At 36.2% G+C, this 26032-nt stretch overlaps 1 protein-coding gene across 2 annotated transcripts in view; it reads left to right on the top strand.

Annotated features, from left to right (window-relative positions):
- The window catches only part of DYNC2H1 (dynein cytoplasmic 2 heavy chain 1), a 453597-nt gene that overhangs the window by 266845 nt on the left and 160720 nt on the right, over positions 1 to 26032 (top strand). For both annotated transcript variants that reach the window (XM_056794452.1, XM_016433898.2), the window contains exons 78-79: positions 6135 to 6245; positions 13443 to 13598. In XM_056794452.1, the coding sequence (XP_056650430.1) occupies positions 6135 to 6245; positions 13443 to 13598 (267 nt within the window). The remainder of the gene's footprint in view (positions 1 to 6134; positions 6246 to 13442; positions 13599 to 26032) is intronic.

The raw sequence follows: 26032 nt of genomic DNA, 5'->3' as shown, positions 1-26032 counted from the left end.
CCATTCAAAAACCACATGCAATAACCATATGATAGACATCTTTGATGAAGAAAAAAAAGAAAAATTGAAAACTGTACTGTTAGCGCATAACGCATACCCCCATGCATGAAGAAAGAAAGATTCTGCATGCATGAAGATTTCAACTCACTTCCATGCAAAAGTAACCTTTAACTCTTACTTGCACACACACATGTAAATCTCACACACATCCTGGTTCCTGATTGTGCCAGTGGATGGTGATTGGAAGACCGTGTCTTTAGTCAAGTCTGGATGATGGTGAATGGCATGCAGACCAGATGAAGGACCAGAGTGGAAAGGGAGAGAGTTTATACAGGCAACATGACTGGACATGGAAGGACTTTGGAACTTTGAAATCTTGAAATTTTGGTCATGAAGAAGCATTAGAATGCATCATACATGTGAACATCACATATATTTGCATGCACATCCTACATGGCAAAGTAAGATATTCCATGTATTGGATAAATATACAACATGCATAATTACATGACAAGCCACATTGACATTAAATTTCTATGGAAAATTCAAACAGAGACAAAATTTTCTTTTCTGCATAAGTTTGCACAGAAATTTAGAAGGATGTACATATGTAAATTTATATGGACATGTATTTACTAAGTTACTAATAAGCTAACTTTTAGAATAAGTTTATTAACGATCCAACTACTAACAATAGTGATAGGCTTAGGAAGTAGACACATAGAAGTTTTGAAGTATAGTAGTTAGATTGTATCATAATTGTAGGTTAGCATTTGTTAGTGACAGGAAATTTCTTGGTGACTATACAGACATTAGGAATTTGCATGTTCAATATGTTATTGACATTGTTGAGTGAACGTTGTTACTTGATTTGTTATGATGTGAAATGACGTCATGTAATTCCCCTACCTAAACCATTTTCCTATTACCCATTCTTAGCTTAGTATTTAGATAGATAGAACAGCTAAGATGAATTTAGGATTTGTTATTGGGGGGCGGGGGGAGAGTATAGCTCAGATAGCAAACAGTTAAGATAGATAGAATTATTATTATTAATAAGGTAAATAGCATGGAAAAATACAAGTTGCATTTTTTTGCCTAATAAAGGGGGGATTGTAGTAGAGGCTGGGGAGAGAGAGAGCTTGTAAACCTTGTGGTCCTTTAGTGTAGAAGCTTCCAGATCTTGTGTAATCCTGATTGGTGTTCCTTGATATATGAATTGTCCCTTTCTAGCTTCTTGTAAAATTTTCTCCTTAGCTTGGAAGCTCTTGAATTTAGCAGTTACATTCCTGGGAGTTGTCTTTTGAGAATTTAGTGTAGATGGTGTTCTATGAACTCTTTCAATGTCTATTTTTCCCTCTTGTTCAAGAATATCAGGGTGGTTTTCTTAGATAATTTCTTGTAGTATGATGTCAAGGTTTCTGTTTATTTCTGGGTTTTCAAGTAGACCCATGATTCTCAAATTGTCTCTTTGAGATTGGTTTTGGATGCATTTAATTGTTTATTGTCCTCTGCTGCTTCCTCTGTAGTCTGGATTTTTTCCTCCATAAAATTTATCCAGGCTCAAAGCCTTCTTCTTGATCTTCTTGGTGGTTGGAATTTGTATTTTCTGGGCATTGTTTGCCATCACTAAGCTCGATTTTCCTTCTATTTCCAATCAAGAGTCTGCATGGGGAGGCCAGGCTCTCTGTGTATGAAACTAAGGAGAGTAATTTTTGCCTGAGGCCACCTCTCATCTTTCCAAGGCTTCTACTATGTGCCGCCCCTCTCTGTGCTATGTCTAAGCTCAAGGTCTGTGCTCTTCAGTCTGCTGAGGTCTCAGGTCTAGTAGATCTCATGGGGAGGTCTCTGGTGGTCTTAGTCAACTGTCAAGGATCTAGAAGTGCTCCTCACTTGCCTGCTGATTCTAGCATGCTGGCTTTGAACCTTGCTCAATAGGTGGTGTGGGGGAGGGTTGATTAGCTCATGTTTTGGTGGGAGCTATTTTACTCCCTTATAATGTGGAAATGCCCAAATCCCCTATTCCTTCAGTGCTGTGCCCTATTGTGGAGATCCTTTGTTCATCTGAATTTGCTTTTTTGGCTTTTTGAGGTAGTCTATATCAGTAGGTGATGAGTCCTGCAGCTAAACTGCAGCCATGTTAACCCAGAAAACAAAAACGATATTATTTGGGAAGAAAGGGACAAGCTTGAGTAATTTGAAGAACAGGTATTATATAGGGAAAGGTACTAAAGTGGGGAAATCCTAGAATTAGTAAGAACCTGTTTGTGATGTTTACACTTTCACACCAGAGATACCCAGTTTTATGGCTGCCTCTTGTTCTGTTTCATCTGTTTGGGAAAAGTTCAACATGAGAGTCACATTGAGCAGCCAATGAAGCTCTTAGATTTACGACTTGAACTATCTCTCTTAGAGGGTAGTTTTGATGAACACAGTTTACAAATGACTTGTAAATTAGAAATTACCAAATAAATATGAATGAGATGTTTATGAGTTGGTAGGTAGATAGATGGATGGATAGAAGGAGAAACTAAAACTATTCTTTTAATTTTCTCCAACAAACACCTTGAGGAAAAAGTAGTCTTTATTTGTGGTGTACCTTTGAATAGTTGAAGAGTCAGAAGTTTGACAATAAAATAGTTTGAGGAGAAGATATCAAACTGGCCTCATATCCCATTTCTAGAAACAAGGGTAGAGAAGATGACTTCAGGATAGGATTTACAGGTCATTTTGAAAGCAAAATAAAATAAATCAAATGGTGATTATTTGTTTTTGTGGCTGACATAATGATTATGAGTATCCTGAGAAAGGTATTGTATTGTACCATACACCTTATTTTCTTTACAAGTTCACATATATATCATCATTAATACTTACTTTTTATAATATAAGCTGCATTCAATTGTTTAAATAGTGTCATACATCATAATCATAATAACTAGCATTTAGATACAGCCCTTAAGTTTTGAAAAATGCTTTAAATATATTGCTGTATTTGAACCTTATTTTAACCCTTTTAGGTAAGATGTGATTATTATTTCTGCTTTATGGGTTCACAAACAAAGGCTGAGAGAGGTTATTTGAATTTCCTAGTGTCTAGAAAGGATTAAAAAAATAGATCTTTCTGTCTTTTAAGTCCAAGACCCTATCCACTGTGCATATAGTTCTCTCTCTCTCTGGGTACTGTTTATTTTATACAATATAACATAATATACATTTGCTAAGGAGCTACTATATGCTAGACACTGTGCTAAGCTGTAGGGATACAAATAAGAAAAAGAAAGATAGTCCTTGCCCTCAAAGAAATTAACAGTGCAAAGGGAGAAGACTGCACACAAATGGAAATGAGATGGGGTGGGGATCATGAAAGGCTGCCTGACAATGGGGCATCATGTTCTCTGGAGCTGAGAAAATGGCGTTAGCTAGAAACTTTGTGAGGCATTTCAAGTGCTACCCTGCAGCCCTCCAGTCTGAGGGGAGAGAAAGTCAAGGGATGTGAGGAGGTGTTGAATTACCCAAACTGTTAGCGCAGGTCTTCAGGTTTTCTGGTATGGAGCATCCAGTTCCATAGAGTTGAAATCAAACAGAGTTACAGAGGGAAAGTTAGCTCTATACTGGCATGTGTGTTAAATGCACATATAAATGTGTATGTGTCATTAGTGACAGTGAATATAAAAGTATAATTAATCTTTCCCTTCCTATGTTCATCTAACTATTGTTAAAACCTGATAGTTAAAATTAAAATTATGTAGCCAAGCATTTGCCGCCACTTGCTTTTAGCATACCCCAGTTGTAGGTTCCATTGTTTTTAGTGGTTCATAAATCTCTGAAAAGTCTAATCTTCACTAAACAGATAAATGGAAAAATACTTAATTATATTTGTTATTTGAAATGCTATTCCTGTTTTTCCATTTTTTTGGGGAGGGTAGGAAATAGCATATTTTTACTATTAATTTTCACCACTGTACTAGTTGTGCGACTCAAGAGAAATACGGCATAGTTCCCATCTTCAAAGAAATGAAACTTAGTTTTGGCAATTTGAGACCAATATGTGCCCATAGGTGGCAATAGGAGTTTAGAGATAGAAGTTAGTGTGGGTAGAAATACATACTTGAAGGTTAAATAGAAATGTTGGAATTCAATATGGGTCTAAGAATTAGATTAGTAGATGAGAGGGAGGATATTCTAGTTGGGTATAGGATAACAAAACACTTAGAGAAGAGAACATATACTAAATGTTCAGAAGTACATGTTGGGAAGTAATGGAAAATAATGTGGAAAAGATACAATGGGGGCAGATTATAGAGGACTTAAAAGCTATCAAGAAGTGTTTAACTATTCATAAGCAAAGGATAAACTATGGGAGTGGAAACACCGAGGAAAAGCAACTGCCTGACTACAGCAGTTGAGGGGACATGACAGAGGAGAGACTGTAAACGAAAGTCTAATGCAAATATTGACAACATGGAAATGGGTTCGAATCAAGAACACATGTGACACCCAGTGGAATCACGCGTCGGCTATGGGGGTGGGGGGGAGGAAAAGAAAATGATCTTTGTCTTTAATGAATAATGCTTGGAAATGATCAAATAAAATATTATTAAAAAAGAAAAAAGAAGTGTTTAGACTTGATGCAGTAGGCAAGAGGCCCAATTGTAGGTTCTGGATATAAAGTCTTAATTGATAGATTGAGAATTCATTTACTTAAATTTGTATTTCTCAAAGTATATTGGTGGGTTCCTTTATAAAAGAGCTTTTGATTTATATGTTTTGTAAATGTTTCATTCTGTGGATATTTTAAAAATTTTGTAATATCAGTCCACACTCTACATAGATTTTACCTTTGGATTCTTTTTATTTTTTCATTACTTAAGTTGCTAACCTAAGGAGAATTCTCAAATTCTAAGCCTTGCATTTTTTTTAGTGAAATTATTGGGTTCATTTTTATTAATCATTATTCATTTTAATTCAAAGGGCTAGGGCTTCTGTCTAAAAATGAAGAGACCACTTTCTATACTTTGCTAAAGTAGCCTGTGGTGATGAGTGAAAACAAACAATAGATAATTCCCAAGGACATTACCAAAAAAGCATTTGATATCAGCAAGAAGAGATAACATTCTACATATCTATTTCCCCTAGAGCTAATTCTTAAATTTTCAGTATTTTACTATGACAAATTTAATAACAGAGCTCATGTTAACATTGGCTAAAATTATACTTTTTTCACTGCAACTTAGCTTATTACTATGAGATGGCCAGGGGGTGTGTCTTTGTATTTATTTATATATAAATTTTAATTTTTTTTCAGATTACATGTCAATACAATTTGACATTTCTTTTCTGATATTTTGCAATCCATGTTCTTTCTCCTCCTCCTACCTTTCTCCCCCTCCCTAAGAAGACAGGTGATATGATATAGATTGTACAAATGTTATCCTATAATACATTTTCCATGTTTGTCATATAATGAAAGAAGATATGTATGCAGTGCTTACATTAGATAAAAATTCATGGAGCAAATGAAATAAAGAATGGTATGTTTCAATTTGCATTTGGACTCTGTCTTTTCCTTCTGTGAAGGTGTAGAAACTCTTTTTGTCATGAGTCTCTTGGAGTTATCCTGGATCCTTACCTTGCTGATAATGGTTAAATCATTCACAGTTGATCATCATACATTATTGTTGCTACTGTATGCAGTATTCTCCTGGTTCTGCTCACTTCATTTTGCATAACTTCATATAAGTCTTTCCAGGTTTCCTGTGATTATCATCTTTGTTTTTTCTTATGGCATAAGCCTTGCATTTTTAAATTACATGATTATGGTTAAATTTTGTTATTTAAATTTATAGCTAACCATAATATTTTTACAAATCAACGCATTCCCAATCTTTATCTTTCTATTTTACCCTTTTTATAAATGGAGGGCAATACTTTAGATTAGATACTTAGATTAGATCATACTTAGAAACCGCATTTTTATTCGTCATTGTTAGCTTAATCTTATTAAAAATCTTTCATGAGGATTTAATAGAAAGTATATGATTAGCGTAGTCATTTAAGGTTCTAATAATACAAAATGATTGCATTTGTAACACTTATTTAAATAAGTCTGTTATTTTCTTTCTTTCTTCCAGGAATTAAATTCACTTCAACCCAAAGACAGTTTTCGTCTTTGGCTGACTGCTGAAGTTCATCCTAACTTTACTCCTATTTTACTTCAATCAAGTTTGAAGATAACATATGAGGTAAAAACAGTATAAACTTGAATCACTGGCATATTAAAAGTTACCAGTATGTTAAGTGTGATTACATATAATACTGTAATAAAGGACTTAATCTCTTTATGTGAAGATGTTTTATATGAAATATAATTGTTTTATATTGTCTCCTCTAATGGCTGTTCATCAGTGTGCCTCAATCTTTTTTTTTATCTTTTTCTTTTAATTACCCAAATAATAGTTACTCCTCCATGAAATGTAAAATTTCTTTTGTGCTTTTATGCACCTTGGTAAGAAAATACTAAATTTATAGACTCTATATGGAATGATTTACTGGGACATTGACATGTTAATCTCCTGGAGAACCAAAAGTGAGGAGACTTAATATGCTGCTCTCCCAAGAATCAGAGGAAGGGGAAATTGTGTGAATTAAATATCTAGGAGACCATCAGAACCCACAAGTCTTACGTAAAAGGGGTCACAGTGTCATGTATCTTAATTTGCCAGTGTGGTAGGTGAGATTCCTGACCTGCAGAAGTCAGGCAATGTGACATGTGGGGCCTGAGGTAAAACCCTTGCCTTTGGAGGATATGGGGGGAGGGTTTAGACTGAGCTTGAAAAGCCAGCAGGTGGAACAGGCTCATTCTCTCTGCCATTTTTTTGGGCATGTGAAAGGAGCTCTCTCACAGCTGAGCCAGGGTTTATCTATGTAATCCATCTCTGGCACATGTGCAAGCAGGGGCCAATGGTCGAATACCATGTCTGCCTGGGAATCTGGGAACTCAGTGTCTTGGGCTCTGGTCTCTTTCTGAACTCAAGTCCTCTCCATAGCTGGCCACAATTTAACTGGCCTGACCATGTGTTTAGCTGAGCCCATAGAGAATTTAGGACCTGATGAAGCAGAAGTAACTCACTAGGAGACATTGGAAAGTAAGGCTGATATGATTTTCTTCTTTCTTTATTTGCTCATTTTACTAACAAATACTTATAATTTAGTATAAAGTTCTCAGGATTAATTTTTATTTATAACAATTTGATTATTTATATGAAAATGGAAAATTAAAAGGCAAATTAAATCATAGTTCTATCACATTGTTGGATTAAATTTCATTTTAAAATGATAGATTTTGACTTGAAGACTTCTGAAGTCCATATCAAAATCACTGACAGTGAATAAAAATAAAACCCTAAAATCTCTCTATATACATATATGGAAAGATATTTTAGTAATTTCTCTAATCTTTGATGGCATACTGGTTCTTATATTGAGAGTATGTATGATATGGTGCAAAGAATAAGAACATCTAGTTTAAATCTTGAACTTACCACATATTAGCTATACCATGTAATCTGAGTGTCTTTTAATATGGAGATAAAAAGAACTATGTTGTCCCTCAGAGTCACTGAGTAGATTCACTAAGATAATGTATATGCTTCATAAACTATACAGTGCAATACAACTGTGAATCATTTTGATTTTTATCATGTTATCACTATTGTGGTAGTGATTGTAATAGTAGTAGTAGTAGTAGTAGTAGTAGTAGTAGTAGTAGTAGTAGTAGTAGTAGTAGTAGTAGTAGTAGTAGTAGTAGTAGTGGTAGTAGTAGTAGTAGTAGTAGTAGTAGTAGTAGTAGTGGTGGTGATGGTGGCATTTGCAGTGTTTAGGATTTTGAAGGGATTTTAGTAACGATTTAGTTTCACCCATATTACCATGAAAGAGAACTGAAATATGAGTATTTTAAATTTATTTGGACTTTTTTTGCATTTATTACCTTCTTCTAATCATTAACTTTGAAAACCCATGAGTTAAAAATTATACAAATTTTTTCTTGTAAGTAATGAATAAAATTATTTTTACAATACTGATTCCTACCACTTCCCTAGGGTCCTCACAAAGAAGGAAAAAATTTCCTATCATTTTAAAAACAGAATTTTACATCTAGAAGGGATTGTATAAATCCTATATTTCAAGTCCCTCTTCACACATTAGTAAAATGAGATTAAGAGAGACGTAAAGAACACCTTATCAGTTGAACTCTGACTAGATGCTACTTTGTGCAGATGATGGAGATGTCATTAGAAGGAATTTCTAAGTCATGTTTGGGATTGGATCAGAACATTGTTTCCCGATCTCTTATCCATGAAAAACTTAATGTTTCACATAGTGTATATAAAAAATTGACTGAAAAATTTTAGTTTTTTCGAAGGCTAATCAGATAGTTCTAAAATTTGAAATGAATCTACATTTCTTCTAATTCAATATTTTTACACTTCATCGTCTTTTCTCTAATATTTTATTATAGTGATATCAAACTTTACTCAAAATATAGGGGTATCTTTACACTTCATTATCTTTTCTCTAATATTTTATTATAGTGACATCAAACTTTACTCAAAATGGGGTTCACTAATCCATGCATTGACTTAGCTTTAAAATTTAATATTCATGTTTTATTGTATTTTTATTAAATTTTGTGAAATACTTTACATTTACAGCTTAATCTGGTTTAGTTGCTCTTGGGAGTGTTTGGGAGTACAGCTGATGAGAGATGTGATTGACACCTCTGCTCAAACTAGGAGAGCCTTTTTTTTCATTTTCATTAGTCTACAGAAAAATGAATATGAATCCATAGGTTTCTTTTCTTTTTTTTAAACCCTTAATTTCTGTCTTAGAATCAATACTATATATTTGTTCTGAGGCAGAGTGGTAAAGACTAGGCAGTAGGGGTTAAGTTACTTGCCCAGGGTCACACAGATAAGGAAGTGTCAGAGACCAGAATTGACCCCAGGACCCTCCCATCTTAAGGTCTGTGTCTCAATCCACTGAGCCATCTAGCCACCTCCCTAGCCCCAATGGGTTCATTTTCAAAATCCTATAGCTAATTCCATAGTCCACAAAGAAATCCTCAAAATTCAAATATATAAAACTGTTTCTCCAGGCCAAATCTGGAAGACTCTTTGGAGAAGATCAAAATTTGATTTTATGTAATTGATTTATGGATTGCTAGCAGTGATTGGCTGTGAATTAATTTCCTTAAAATTTTTTTGTTTCAGAATTTCTTCTGTGCCAAATGGATTGCATTAGCTATTATTATGTTTTGTTTTTAAATGTGTTATAAAAATGTGTATTTTATTTTGGAAATTTTTAGTAAGAAACTTTAATTATGATTATGGCTTCTGACACTAATGCTTATGTGTCTAGATATTTCTTACATAAAATGTTTTGATTATTAACAGAATACAAGATCTAGAAGAAGAAGCTAACTCCATACTATCAAGTTTACCAATTCAAAATGTAAATCAAAAGCTTAATAGTGAGACACATCCAGAAACTGATTTGAGTAACACAGAAGCTGGTGACAAAGGCTTAGATCAAAATGCAAAGCCAGAGTTACCAACATCTGACAAAAGTTTACAAGGCATTGAGCAAAATCCTAAAAGCATAGTGTTTGGATCAAGTGATTCAGATTCAGACACTGAATCTGAAGGAATACCAGAAGGTGTAATAATAATGACTGTAGATGATATAGAACAAATGCCTTGTCAGTTTTATAAGCTTTATGAAGAGGTAGATGAGGAAGGGGATGTGTGGGATGCAAGTGAAAAGATAGAATACCTGGAACAAGTGCAAACAAACTCATACCAATGCAATGAGGAGGAATTATTCTATGGGCATAGAACAAGTTGTATACCATTGGAAAAAAATTATGCAATCTTAGGGGTTGACAATGAAAATGACTTTATAGATAAATTAAATTACATGGCTTATGTGGATACAGATTCTGAATGGGAAAGATAATATCAAAAAACATTTTGTGAACTGGAGAAGGCGATATAGATACAAAATTTCATTTCTAGTCTCTAACTTCAAACATATGACAAGTACCATTCATGCTGTAACAGTGAAACCAAGATTAGTTGGAGTTCCATAGGGTATCATTCTATACAAAGCCTTATGTGAATGAAGGCTATTCTTGGGGTAGCATAGAAAATAAGTTATTCCAGCAAGAGAAGAACCAGTAATTCAACAACAAGAACACTCCTAAACTTGTAGCAAAAGTTCCAACTTCATAGCTAGGACAGGCACAAACATCTAGAGTGCTGAAGGAACATGGATTGAGATACACATTGGTTGAATCTATTGTAACAAGACTTTAACAGACAGTTGTAGATGAGAACTGAAAAAGGTTATCCATATCTCTCAACCTTCATCCTAAAACAGTCTCTACCAGGGGGAAGGAAGAGAGAGAGGGTATACCATGAAGATATTATTTCATAGTTTCAGATATATCATTGGACATAACAATGTGATCATGTCATCAGTGACGATACATATACTGATGACATCTGAGAAAAAAGTCCTAGTCATGAACTGCAACACAAATAGCCCAAGAAGAAAGCAATGAGAAGACTGGTGAATGTAAGCCTACTGAGAACAAAGGAAAGCATTGGAGAGTACTTGCCACCAGAATACAGTAGAGAGAGCCCTGCATATGTTAAAATAATGAAAGGATAGCACCCATGAAGATATACAGCCAATATCACAGTAATATGAAAAGAAAACCTTGCATTTGAAAGAGTAGCAGCCACAAAGAAACAAAGCCTCAGTGTAAAATATAAAAGTCTCTGCCTGACCTATTAACAAACAAAAAGAATTATCTCCAAGAACTACATACAATAACCATTCAAAAAACTACATACAGCAACCATATGATAGACCTTCTTGATGAAGAAAAAAAAAGAAAAATTGAAAACTATACTCTTAGGCATAATGCATATACCCATGCAAGAAGAAAAACACAAGTTTGAGCTAACTTGCATGCACAAAGAGAAACAAATGGAAAAGCTTACCCCCCATGCATGAAGAATATCACGTTATCTTTCTTGCACACACAGAATATTGATAAATTATGTGTGCATGAAGATTTCAACTCACTTCCATGCAAAAGTAACTTTTCACTCTTACTTGCACACACACATGTAAATCTCACACACACATGCATTGTTTGTGTGTTTCTGGGTTCCTGATTGTATCAATGGATGGTGATTGGAAGACCATGTCTTCAGTCAAGTCTGGATGATGGTGAATGGAATACAGACCAGACGAAAGACCAGAGTGGAAGGAAGAGAATTTCTACAAGCAACATGACTGATCATGGAAGGCCTTTGGAACTTTAAAATTTGGAACTTTTGGCCATGAAGGTTATGTAAGGAAGCATTGTACATGTGAACATCACATATATTTACATGCACATTCTACATAGCAAAGTAAGATATTCCATGGATTGGGTAAGTATATAATGTACACACTTACATGACAACAAATGATCACACTGACAAAGCTTTCTGTGGGAAATTCAAACAGAAAAAGATTTTTTCTGCATGAGTTTGCACAGAAATATACAAGGATGTACATATGTAAATTTATATGGACACATGTATTTACTAAGTTACTAACGAGCTAACTTTTTAGAGTAAGTTTATTAACAGTCTACTAATGATAGTAATAACCTATTGAATTTGTTTAAGGCTTAAGGAAATAGAGACATAGAAGTTTTGAAGTATAGTAGTTAGATTGTATCATAATTGTAGGTTAGCATTTGTTAGGGATAGGTAATTTTTTAATGAATTTATAGACATTAGGAATTAGAATATTTGAATATTCTTAATGTCATTGAATTGTTGAGATGATTTGGAAAGTGTTATTTGCTTTGTTATGGAAAACTATGTTCATATAATTCCCCTACCTAAACAATTTTCCTAGGACCCATTCTTAACTTAGAATTTAGATAGATACAACAGCTAAAATGAGTTTAGGATTCTGTTACTGGGGGTAGGAGGGGTAACAGTATAGTTCAGATAGCAAACAGTTAAGATAGATAGGATTATTATTAATAAGGTAAGTAGAATGGAAAAATGCAAGTTGCATTTTTGCCTAATAAAAGGGGGGAATTGTAGAAGAGGCATGGGGAGAGAGAGAACTTGCAAGAACCAAGACTGAAGTCCTAGCTCTAGCTGTCAATCAAGAGAAGATTATAATGGAATGTTCTTGGGAATGGCAGTTGGGGGTTTCTGGCCACACTGGGGGAAGAAGCAGGATCAAAAAGGCTTTGGACTTTGTCTCTGACTCTAAGCAGTTTGAGTTGACCAGAGGGAGGGTTCTGGACTTAGAGTCACTCTCTCTCTCTCTTTGGAGGTTGAAACCTGGCTGAAAGACCCTTGTGGGGCTGACTTGGTTTTTTTGGGGGGTTCTCTGGCTTTGGACAGTTGAAGTTGACAAGAAGGAGAACTTGGCTTTTGAGTTGGTGGTCTATATGAGAGCTGAGCTGGCCAGGAGAAACAGAGACTTTGAACTTTCTTTTTCTCTGGGGTTGAAGCTGAGAAAGGAGACAAGCCAGGCTGATTTTGTGAAGAAGAAGAAAGAAGATTTTGAACTGCTGTTGTCCTCCATCTCCCTAACTGTCTTATAGTCACAATTTGTGACTGGACTGCTTTCTCAAACCCTCCTTTAGATTAGGAAAATCCTCATCCCTCTAACCTCAGATTCCCATCCTGTTATCCTAATAAACCCCTTGACTGAGAAAGCAACTAGAGTATCTTTATAGTTCACTCAGGAAGGAGGGAAGAAGCCAAAGGATTCAAGAAGATTGGGAGGTGAGGGAGGCAAAAAGGAGAAGGGAGGGAGTGAAGGGGGAAGGAGATTAGAAAGATATACTGATCCATCAGCCATCACTAGGGATTAGTAGACCAAACCCCAGAGTAAACCCCAGAGCAGTATCCCTTGTGTAACAGTTCCCATGTGTACCAGCATCCCTGTGTGGCATCCCTCAGCATTTCTCATTCCTACCTCCATTACAAATAAGTGGCTTCAGGTTCCCTTAGCAGCCCTCTCTAGTCAAAGCCAGAGAGTAGAGCATTGCAATAAGAAACAGTTTCCCTTCAGTTTACCATTCTATTTCAAAAGAAATAGATTCAATCAGTTTACTTATTCTATTTCACTTTGTTATAAAAACCTAGGTTATAAAATCCATAAACCATCAGTTTTTGTATCCTCCCATAGACCGAACAAAATCTTGTGTTTGAAGGTGTTATTTGATACATGGTAATTAAATTTAACTATATTTGTTGCGAAAAACCTTTTGAATGTGTTTAAATTAAGGCAAATAGCTATCTCATGAAGTAAATTATGTTCTTGTGAAATGGTCATTTTTTTCCTTTCTTCAGGCACCTCCAGGTTTGAAGAAGAACTTAATGAGAACATATGAATCCTGGACTCCAGAACAAATTAGCAAAAAAGAAGTTGTGGAAAGGGCACATGCTCTCTTCAGCCTGGCCTGGTTCCATGCCGCATGTCAAGAAAGAAGAAATTATATTCCTCAAGTAAGAAAGACTATTTCTTATGAAAACATAAATTTTAGCATGTTGTTTTCTTAAAGCAGCAGTTCTTCTTAATCTTAGATTTGTGAACTTGTTTCTTGTAGTATTTTGATAACTATGTTTTAGTTTTAATTGGTTTCTTTAGTAATTCTATATGATTTATTTTATGTATTTAAATACATTAATCTAAGAAGGGCTTCAGAGGCTTCATCTAACTTTCAAAATGACCCATGATGTAAAAAAAAAGGCTAAGGGATCCTGCCTTGTAGTATATTTTTTTGTTTTGGGAAAAAAAAAAAACCTTTTAGATTATATAGGATATTTATATTATGTTTATATTATTATATATTATGTTTAGAAATTATTATATTTAGAGATTCTAAAACAAAAATAAATAGTCCCTGTTTTCAAAGTACTTACATTCTGTTGGATGAAACTATATATAATTTATATGTAAAAAAATCATTTTGGGGTTCCACCATTGGTTCTACCTTGGGAGAACATTTTATGACAGTATTCCTAACTTGATGTTTGTTGCAGAGACATTATCACAGAAATTAAACTTGACATTTATTAAGTTGTTAGGGTCTTAGTGGAAGTACCATGCAAAGGAACATGCAAAGACAATGCAATAGGCAGCAGGGAGAGGTTTATTACTAGCACTAGGACGGCTCCCCAAAAGAACTGTGCCCCGGTAGGATCGGGAGTGCATATATATAGAGCAGCTGAAAAGAACAGGCCTTGTTCTTGTGGCCTTGTCTATTTCAACAGTTGTGGTCTTGGGGAGGACGTCTTACAGTTTTTGCAGGTTATCTGTCTCGTCTGTGGTCTTGCTTTTTTCCCAGGATATTTCTCTCAACTGTGGCCTTGCAGGTTTCCCAGGATATTTGTCTCAACTGTGGCCTTGCAGTTTTCCCAGGATATTTGTCTCAACTGTGGCCTTGCAGTTTTTCCAGGAACTGTTCATTTTGACACAGTGCAATCCCTACTTCCTTCATTCCCCAGTTCTTTTTATTTTATGATGCTCATTCAGGGGTGAGCAGAGATCTCCAGGGGCAGGGCATTAGCGTAGCCATCAGGGGGCCTGTCAGGGCCTGATATTGCTGCCTGAGAACCATGAGCTGGACTGTGTGGACCTGGTCCTTCACAAAGCGGACCAGTCAGTGAACAATACAAGGCACGAATGTGATAAGGAAGAAGAGAATTAACATTGGTCCGACTATAGTGGAGATGAGGGTGGTGAGCTAGGGGGATTTCGCAAAGGCTTGTTGGTACCAAGGTTGGGCGTGAGTGCATTCACGTTCTCAGGCATCTAGACTATGCTTAAGTTCGGCTACTGACTCCCTGACTACCCCTGTGTGGTCTGTATATACGTCGCACTCTTCCTTGAGGGTGACACAGAGGCCTCCCTCCTTGAGGAACAAAAGATCAAGGCCCCTCGGTTCTGGAGTACAACTTCTGAAAGGGAGGATAGCGACATCTCAAGGGCATCTAGTGATTTTTCGGTACACCTGAGGTCCGCATCTACGGCAGTGTGTAGATGCCTTAGGTCTGCTGTTTAAAAGAGGGAGTTTATACCTGTGCCAATCCCTGCCAAGCCAAAGAGTGTGGCTAGGGTCAGTGCGGGGACAGGTTCCCGTTTCTGGAGGCCGATTCTTTGATGTTCCCAATAGTCCAGCAGCTCCGTCCCTGGATGGTACAGTACTTAGGGCAGAATGGTGACTAGGATACAAGGCTTGGGGTCCTGGGACAAGGTCGCGGAGGAAACACAAGGGGTCAATTTTGAGGAGGTGCAGGCCCAGTAAGCACCTGATGGGGGAATGTCATAATATGGTGGTCTGGCGGTGAGGTTAGGGGAGGTTTAACTACCACTGAGGCAGTTTCATGTTTTTTTGGATAGGCTTCTACCCAACCTGAAAAGGTGTCTACCAGGACTAAAAGGCACCCATTTTTCCCTGGCTTGATTTCTGTAAAGTCTACCTCCCACTGTTCTACTGGCTCCAGCCCTCTTAACCGGGTGCCCCCTGGTTCCTTTGGTCCCCCCTTTTGATTAACCCATGCACATGTTTCACATCTATAAGTGATGTCTTTGCAGATTCTGTGCATAGTATGAAAGAAAAAATCTCTGTCCAGTATATCACTTAGTTTTGTGCCTCTCCTATGTGTGGTGTCATGTATTCTTTTTGCTAGCTGTCTCCCCACTGCTTCTGGTAAGTGAGTCCTGCCATCTGGCAGGCCCAGCTATCCATAGGGGAACTACATAGCCTCCATGAGGGCCAGAATCTCAGGCCCCACCTAGTTCAGTGCCCCCTGCTGTCCTACCTCCTCCCCTCTCCAAGTATCTAAGGGGAAAAGGGTGATGGCCTCAGTCCTCCATAACTTCTTCAGAGCTGAGAATGGGTGTAGAGCTGTCCCTGCCTATGGTAAGGAGAGAGGTATTGGCTATAGGCAATGTCCAGGGCTTCAGGTTGGAATGGTCGCTGAGATCACAAATGCATATGAACACCTATCCCACAGGGGAATAGCTAAAACTTGAACAGGGAGGGAAAGGCTGCAGATACGGGGTCTTTAGGGGTTTGTCCTCAGTGAATGCATGGGTCCCAGGTCGGTGGAGACCTGCTTGGAGATCTGAAGGGTGTCCAGCCACTGCTTCTCCCGATTGGCGGACAGGTCACAAGGGGGAGTCAGTCCCTAAGATAGGAGTGTAGAAACCAGGACTGGGGCAAACACTAGAACACCAGATAGAAACAGAACATGAATCAACAGTAATTGGCATCACACATTTGCATTTGGGTATCTTAGTCAACAGACTTCGTCTTCAGAAATCATCTTCTGACAGGAAAAGATCCGTTTAGGAAATCAGATTCCTGAGTTGTTTGCAGAGCTGGAATGTGATGTTTCTGTTAAAGAATATCCTTTTTCAAAGTACACATTAACTATAACATCTATAAACACTGGAGTAACAATATTTTACAGATGAATTTCCTTACTCCAGAGGCTGCAGAAATTCAAGAAAGCTTTGAGCTATATTCCCAAGCTCAAGAACCAAACTTCAACTGTGGTAAATCAAGGCTACAAATACAAGCCATCTATGAATAAACTTCACCTACTTCTCAAAGTATGTTCCTAACAAGTTGAGAATGTTCAATTATTAGGGGTGTTTGAGGAAACGGAAACTTTAATTTCACAATTCACATTATGTGCTGACCATGGGAATTCAGTACAAAGGAAACTATGTCCTCAGGTCCCAAAGGACACAGTGAGTGGCTTCACATTCAGGTAATCAACAGCCTAGATGGTCAGAAAAGGTCCATTCCTAGGTGAGCCCAGGAAATGCCTCTGTAACCATTCTAGGATATCCTCTGTCCTCAGTGTACTTTGTCACCATTAAATCTCAGAAGCCTTTGTTTGCAGTAAAAGACAAGTTTCACCCATTCCAGCTGAGAGAAATACTGCTTATCAGCAGTCCAGAAACAAATCTCCATACCCCCAAACAAGTCTTTTATATCCCTACAAGGCTGATCACTCAATTATGCTTAATATTTTGGCAATAATTAATACATCACAATTTAGTCACAAAACAGGAACAGGAATGTTGAATTCATCACCTCTACAGTAAATACAAATCAGGGCTAGATCAAATCTTGGCCATAGGCCATCTGAAGGAACTAAGACAACATTAGTCAGGAATCTACCTAAGGAATTTTCAGAGAAATTCCAGAATTATTTGTGACCTTCCACATACATCAATTCTAAAAATATCCCTAAGTTAAAGATCCAATTATAAGAGTAGAACATCTGTCTGTTTTCTTTTACCTACTCCCTCTCTATTCTTTCAAAACCCTCTGCTTAAAAAGCAGAACACAACTTCCATTCTTCCTTCACAAACAGGCATACTCAGACTTTCATGGACTTTAAAGCAAAGTCCCTCTTTCTTCCAAATTCAAACCCAACATACCTCCCCACCTTCTCTGATGTGCATTTACCATCATAAGGCAAACAACCATCCCCCCTAGTATCACTTCAATTGTTAATTGGTAACCCAAAAGAATTCTGATTTAAAGGATTACATCATGGAACCATCTTTAGCATAGGGCTCATCCATTATAAAGTACAGTTCATAGAACAAATTAGTAAACTGAGGCAACCACTGAATATTGAACAAAACCTACAGTAGATTCAGGTTAACAATGAGCTTTTGTTTACATCCAAACAATTCTAGAAATGCATAGTTCAAAAGCAACCCACATAACATTTCTAAAAAAAATTCATAAAGCATTTAGTATTATAGGATCTATTCCAAATTTAGAGATATGAAACTTGTAAGGACCGTAAACCTTAAAGCAAGCGTTTTGACAAGCAGGCTGATTATCTATTGTTGAGACCAAGAAGTTAAAGGTAATAATAAAGTTAGTCCCGCGTTAATACACTGGGAGGAAAACCAATGAGATGAAAGCCATTTGATAATTTTAAATAAAAACCCATTTTAGGAAAGTTTAAACACTTAAACCCATTTTCATTTTCCCTTGAAACCTCTTATGACAGAAAGATAGATAAAGATGGAACACCCCTTCTTCAGGCTATACTGCTAAAGTTCATTTTACCTTTTTACATCCCTATTTCAGTCCCTAAGTATCAGTGTGGAATAATTACAAGCACTCCTTTCTCTTCCCTGTGTGCAAGGAAGGGGTTAACAACTACTGAGCAATGTATCCCAAGGCTGCTTGGCTTGGTTTAGAATTTATTACTTAGCAACCTTATCCCATCTGTCTTTAATCAGTGAGCTTACTATAATTTTAAAAGTTTGAATGTATCAAACTCCCTTCAAAATAATTTACTCTCAGTAGATTTCAGTTTGAACACCACACTTCCAAATAACTCTGATCAAGTCCTTTAGCAATGTTTCATTGCAACAAAACTGAGGTGCAAAGCATTTACCTGCACTTCTCTCAAACCTGTCTAAAGCTTAAAACATTGCTACATTCCTAATTAAAGTCCATCAATATTATTCCAATTTATAATTTGTTGTGTCTATTCCACACTAGAATTCATAGAATCAACTAGTAACTCTATTCAGTATTCTTATTTCTTCTGGTTCCTCCTTTTTGCCATTACTGTAAGTAGATGAAAGGTACTGTACTGAATTGCATGTAATCCCCATGACAAGCCCTAAAATCAAGAAGGGCTTGTCAAGGTTGTCTCATTAAGGACATACAGTTTGCATATCATATACCCCTAACCTATTTAGGTGTAAAACTTAATTCTCTCTATAGTACAAATGCACACATAATTTGTATTTACTTCATTACTTTCCAGGAATTTGTATCTTAATACATGTCCATCTCTGGATCACAAATTCCTTTCTATACATTGTGCAATTTTCTCCCCCCCAAAAAAATACACACAACTTTAGTCAAAGACAACACCATTTTAGAAATTCTCTTTTGCAAAATAACAAAATTCTTAACACTTACATCATTAATTCCCCTGCACAGATTAACCACTTCAAAAAAAAACAAACTTCTTATGTCATATGAGTTCTTGCTGCTAGTTCTGACAGCACATACATTAAACAAATCTGATTTGAGGGATTCCCAATGTCAAATTCTAGAATAAGTTCTCAACAACATAACAACTTTTTCTGAATGACTTTTACATCCATAAAGTACATCTATAAAGTAGCCAGTACCATTTCTGTCCATACAGAATAAACATTTCTCTCCGTGTCAGACTGGCTATCAATCACTTTTAGATAATTCTCAAATTCACTGAAATCATTATGAATTGCAAGATTTAACAAAACATACCTCTAACCATGAGTTTTTGTGCTCAATAAGCATTTGATCGGGGGCCTTCTCCCATGTCTCTCCCAGGGGCCACCCACTCCCAAAGGTTGGCCATTCTGAATTACAAAGGGTTTGTACTTTCTATTTTTAACTGAGACTCCCAGATTCTGCGCCCGAGTTTTAAAGTCGGGGTAGTGGCTCAAGACAAGGTCTAGGGGGGGGGTAGTTTGATTCTGACCCATCTCCGTACTCTTGCTTGTGAGAATGGCGGACAACTCAAAGACAATCACACAGATGATAGATAGCCAAAAAAATCCTTTTAGTCGATCCAAACATGTTTGGAGTAGGGAGGGAGCTTGCTCAAGGTTCCTTCCCACCTTTCCTGGTGCCTTGCCAAAAAGGCCCAGTGCCCTTCTGCTTTTGCAGGGCCTTGGGTGTGTCCACCCTGAGACCCCTACTGGGGGACTAGACTACCCCTCTGGGGATTTGAACCCCGGCCCCTCCGAAGGCAGGGGGGGATGCATAGTCTTTAATTTGATCTAATCAAAAGCCTCCAGAGGACAGGAAAGCTCAAACTACAACACACCTCCCCCACAGACTTCAGGGAGAGACCTTCTGTCAATGCTCCAAGAGGGGAGACTGAGAGAAACCCCCAAACCAAAAAAATGAGAGGACCAAGAGCACAGACAAATACGGGGAGCAAAGAAGGGGCAGATATGAGCAAACAACAGAAAAGGAAGAAAGACATTACAATAGACAGCTTCTGTACAGGCAACGAGCAAAGAGGAAACGGAACAGAGGGGGGGGGGATTAGCAAACGATAAATCAGAAATCCCAGCGAATTGGATACAGGCTTTGGAAGAACTCAAAATGTATTTCAAAACACAATTAAGAGAGGCTGAAGACAATTGGGAAGAGAACTTAAAAACAAAGATAAGTCATCTGGAAACAGAAAATAGTGTCTTTAAAGCCAAAATCAACCAGCTTGAAAATAAGACAAAGGAGATGAAAGATGAGGCAAATAAGATGAAAGATGACCTCCAAAGAAAATCAGACCAGAAGGAGAAGGATGACCAAAAAGCCAGGTATGAAATCCAGTCTTTAAGAACCAGAATACAACAACTAGAATTAAGTGACCTCACAAGTCAGTAGGACACTATAAAACAAAACCAAAATAATGAAAGAATTGAGGAAAATATGAAACATTTCATTCACAAAACAGAAGATTTAGAAAATTGTTTGAGGAGAGACAATTTAAGAATCGTTGGTCTGTGAGAAGACCATGACAAAAGAAAAAGCCTGGACATAATACTACAGGGTGATACTTCAAGAAAATTGCCCTGACATTCTAGAACAAGAGGTAAACATGGAGATTGAAAGAACCCACAGATCAACTCCTGTATTGTAATTCCCAACTGACAACACCTAGGAATGTTATAGCTAAATTCAAGAACTATCAGACCAAAGAAAAGATATTACAAGCTGCCAAGAAAAAGTCATTCAGATAGCATGTCACCACAGTGAATATAAGGCAGGATCTGGCTGCATCTACACTGAAGAACCGAAAGGCATGGAATATATTCTGGAAATCAAGGGAACTAGGTCTACAACCAAGAATCAACTACCCACCAAGAATTATAAAGAAAAGATCAGACCTCAACAGAAAATTTGATGTCCAAGCACAGAACTCAAGAAAACCATCAAAAGGTAATTAAAAAAGAGGGAAAAATGAAAATAAAGCAAAACAAAAAAAACCAAACTTTTTTTTAAGAGACTCAATAAGTTAAAATGATATGTATCCCTTTAAGAAAAGAGGTCATTGGTAACTCTTAAAAACTGTTGTTATCACCTGGGCAGCTAGAAAAATTACACTTAGATGGAACAATGACAAACTATATAGGATGAAATAAGAAGACATAAATAAATTTATAGATATATGTATGCATAAATACATATACATGTGTGTATGTATATATATATATGTTCACAACTAGTGCTAAAAAGAGGTTAATATTAAAAGTAATGAGACAAGAAACAAAAGGGGGTAAATTTATATGTCACAAAGAAGCTCATGCTGGGGGGTGGGGGGAGAATATCAATACACTGGAAAGGTAAAGAAGTTGGAGACAGGAAATACCCAACTCTTACGTGTATTGAAATTGACCCAAAGAGGATAGAACAATTCAATCAATTAGGGCAGAGAATAGATTCGCGCCCTTTTGGGGAGTAACAAATGGACTGGTGGGGAGGGAAGTGGTATAAGGGAGGGCAAAAGTGGGGGAATAGTTTTAAAAATACTGCAAAGAAAATAAAGGGGAGGAATAAGAAGGGAGGGAGGTAGAAAGGGAAGTAAATAAGGGAGGGAACTAGGGGGACTGATTAAAAACAAACATTGGTGTAGAAAGAAATAGTGAAAGAAGAAAAGGCAGGACCAGGAGTAGAAATCAAAATGCTGGGAAATACACAGCTAGTAATCATAACTCTGAATGTGAATGGAATGAACTCACCCATAAAATGCAAGCGAATAGCAGAGTGGATTAGAATCCAAAACCTTACCATATGCTGTCTACATGATACACACACATGAGGAAGGTAGATATGCATAGGGTGAAAGTAAGAGGATGGAGCCAAATCTATTGGGCATCGACTGATAAAAAGAAGGCAGGAGTCGTAATCATGATATCTGACAAAGCCAAAGTAAAAGTAAATCTGCTTAAAAGAGATAGCGAAGGTAACTACATCCTTATAAAAGGCAGTACAGACAATCAGAAAATATCAGTACTCAACATGTATACACCAAGTGTCATAACATCCAACTTTCTAAAGGAGAAACTAGTAGAGCTCAAGGATGAAATAGAAAAACTATACTAGTGGGAGACCTGAAGTTTCCTCTATCAGAACTAGATAAATCAAACCAATAAATAAATAAGAAAGGAGTTAGAGAAGTGAATGAAATATTAGAAAAAATAGAGTTAGTAGATATGTGGAGAAAAATAAATAGGAACAAAAAGGAATACACCTTTTCAGTAGCACATGGTACATTCACAAAAATTGACCATGTATTAGGGCATAAAAACATTGCAAACAAGTACAAAAGAGCAGAAATAATAAATATAAATTTCTCAGATCACAATGCAATGAAAATAATAATTAGTAAGTGTACATGGAGAGGTAAATCAAAAATTAATTGGAAATTAAACAATACAATTCTCCAAAACCGGTTAAAGAACAAATCGTAGAAACAATTAATAACTTCATTGATGAAAATAACAATGATGAGACATCCTTTCAAAACCTATGGTAGGCAGCCAAAGCAATACTCAGGGGGAAATTTATATCCTTGAGTTCATATATTAACAAATTAGGGAGAGGAGAGGTCAATGAATTGGGCATGCAAATTAAAAAACTAGAAATTGAACAAATTAAAAATCCTCACATGAAGACTAAATTAGTGATTTTTAAAATCAAAGGAGAAATTAATAAAATTGAAAGTCAAAGAACTATTGACTTACTAAATAAGACTAGAAGCTGGTACTTTGAAAATACAAATAAAATAGACAAAGTACTGGTCAGTCTAAGTAAAAAAAGAAAGAAGAAAACCAAATTGATAGTATCCAAGATGAAAAGGGAAACCTTATCTCTAATGAAGAGGAAATTAAGGCAATCATTAAAAACTATTATGCCCAATTATATGGCAACAAATACGGCAATATAGGTGATATGGATGATTACTTACAAAAATATAAATTGCCTAGACTAACAGAGGAAGAAATAGATTACCTAAACAACCCCATATCAGAAAAAGAAATAGAACAGGTCATCAAAGAACTTCTAACAATAAATCCCCAGGTCCAGATGGATTCACAAATGAATTCTATCATTCAAAGAACAACTAATCCCAATATTATACAAACTATTTGACAGAATAAGCCAAGAAGGAATTCTACCAAATTCATTTTAAGACACAAATATGGTACTGATCCCAAAACCAGGTAGGTCAAAAACAGAGTAAGAAAACTATATACCCATCTCCCTAATGAATATAGATGCAAAAAATCTTAAATTGGATTCTAGCAAAAAGACTCCAGCAAGTCATCACAGGAGTTATTCACTATGACCAGATAGGATTCATACTAGGAATGCAAGGATGGTTTAATATTAGGAAAACCATCCACATAATTGACCATATTAACAAGCAAACTGACAAAAATCTCAATAGATGCAGAATAAGCTTTTGATAAAATACAACACCCATTCCTATTAAAAACAGTAGAAAATATAGGAATAGAAGGGCCTTACCTAAAATTAATAAACAGAATATATCTAAAACCATCAGCAAACATTATCTGCAATAGGGATAAACTAGAACCTTTCCCAATAAGATCAGGAGTGAAACAAGGATGCCCATTATCACCTCTATTATTTAACATTGTACTAGAAACACTAGAAGTAGCAATTAGAGAAGAAAAAGAAATTTAAGGTATTAAAATTGGCAATGAGGAGAACAAGTTATCATTCTTTGTGGATGATATGATGGTCTACTTAAAGAGTCCTAGAGAATCAACCAAAAAGCTAGTGAAAATAATCAACAACTGTATCAAAGTTGCAGAATACAAAGTAAACCCACATAAATCATCAGCATTTCTATATATCTCCAACCCATTTCACCAGCAAGACCAAGAAAGAGAAATTCCATTTAAAATCACCCTAGACAATATAAAATACTTAGGAATCTATTTGCTGAGACAAATACAGGAATCATATGAATACAACTACAAAACACTCTCCACACAATTAAAACTAGATCTAAACAATTGGAGAAACATTGATTGCTCATGGGTAGGATGAGCTAAAATAATAAAAATGATAATCCTGTCCAAATTAATTTACTTATTTAGTGCCATACCCATTGAACTACCAAATAATTTTTTTTTTTACTGAATTAGAAGAAAACATAGCAACGTTAATTTGGAAGAACAAAAGATAAAGGATATCCAGGGAAATCATGAAAGAAAATGCAAAGGAAGGAGGACTTGCAGTACCAGATCTTAAACTATACTATAAAGCAGTATCGAAACAATTTGGTACTGGCTAAGAGGATCAGTGGAATAGACTTGGGTTAAATGACCTCAGCAAAACAGTCTATGATAATCCCAATGAACCCAGTTTTGGGGACAAAACCCTACTATTTGATAAAAACTGCTGGGACAATTGGAAGACAGTTTGGGAGAAATTAAGTTTGAATCAACATCTCACACCTTCCACCAAGATAAACTCAGAATGGGTGAATGACCTGAATATAAAGAAGGAAACTATAAGCAAATTAAGCAAATACAGAATAGTATAGTTGTCAGATATTTGGGAAAGGAAAGACTTTAAATAAAACCAAGCAAGAGCTAGAAAAAAATCACAAAATGTAAAATCAATAATTTTGATTACATCAAATTAAAAAGTTTTTGTACAAACAAAACTAATGCATCCAAAATTATAAGGGAAGCAATAAATTGGGAAACAATCTTAATTACAAAAACCTCTGACAAAGGTCTAATTACTCAAATTTATAAAGAGCTAAAACAGTTGTACAAAATATCAAGCCATTCTCCAATTGATAAATGGCCAAGGGACACGAATAGGCAATTTTCAGTTAAAGAAATTAAAAATATTAATATACATGAAAAAGTGCTCTAAATCTCTAATAATCAGAGAAATGCGAATCAAAACAACTCTGAGGTATCACCTCACACCTAGCAGATTGGCTAACATGATAGCAAAGGAAAGTAATGAATGCTGGAATGGGTGTGGCAAAGTTGGGATATTAATGCATTGCTGGTGGAATTGAGAATTGATCCAAACATTCTGGAGGGCAATTTGGAACTATGCCCAAAGGACAATAAAAGACTGTCTTCCCTTTGATCCAGCCACAGCACTGCTGGGTTTGTACCCCAAAGAGATAATAAGGAAAAAGACTTGTACAAGAATATTCATAGCTACACTCTTTGTGGTGACAAAAATTTGGAAAATGAGGGGATGCCCTTCAATTGGGGAATGGCTGAACAAATTGTGGTATATGTTGGTGATGGAATTCTATTGTGCTCAAAGGAATAATAAAGTGGAGGAATTCCATGGGGACTGGAACAACCTCCAGGAATTAATGCAGAGTGAAAGGAGCAGAACCAGGAGAACATTCTACATTGAAATTGATACACTGTGGTACAATTGAATGTAATGAACTTCTCCATTAGTGGCAATGCAGTGATCCTGAACAACTTGAAGGAATCTATGAGAAAAACCTCTATCCACATTCAGAGGAAACACTGTTGGAGTAAAAACACTGAAGAAAAACAACTGCTTGAATACATGAGTCGAAGGGATATGGTTGGGGATGTAGACTCTAAATGAACATCCTAGTGCAAACAACAACATGGAAATAGATTCTGATCCAGGACACAATAATACCCAATGAAATTGCATGTTAGCTGTGCAAGGGTGGGTGGAGGGGAGGGAGAGAAATAAAGTTAGTATCGTAACCAAAAAAGTAAAATAAAATAAAAACAAAAATTAGTATATAACATTCCCGCATTTTCTGTCATATAAACATGCTGATGATCTGTGTGAGTTCAATTTATATCCTTAAACTTAGCTGAAGTTGTT

This window comes from Monodelphis domestica, chromosome 4 (assembly GCF_027887165.1).
Source record: "Monodelphis domestica isolate mMonDom1 chromosome 4, mMonDom1.pri, whole genome shotgun sequence".
NCBI lineage: Eukaryota > Metazoa > Chordata > Mammalia > Didelphimorphia > Didelphidae > Monodelphis > Monodelphis domestica.
The sequence above is the reverse complement of the archived record's forward strand: the minus strand, read 5'-3'. Positions and strand labels throughout refer to the sequence as shown.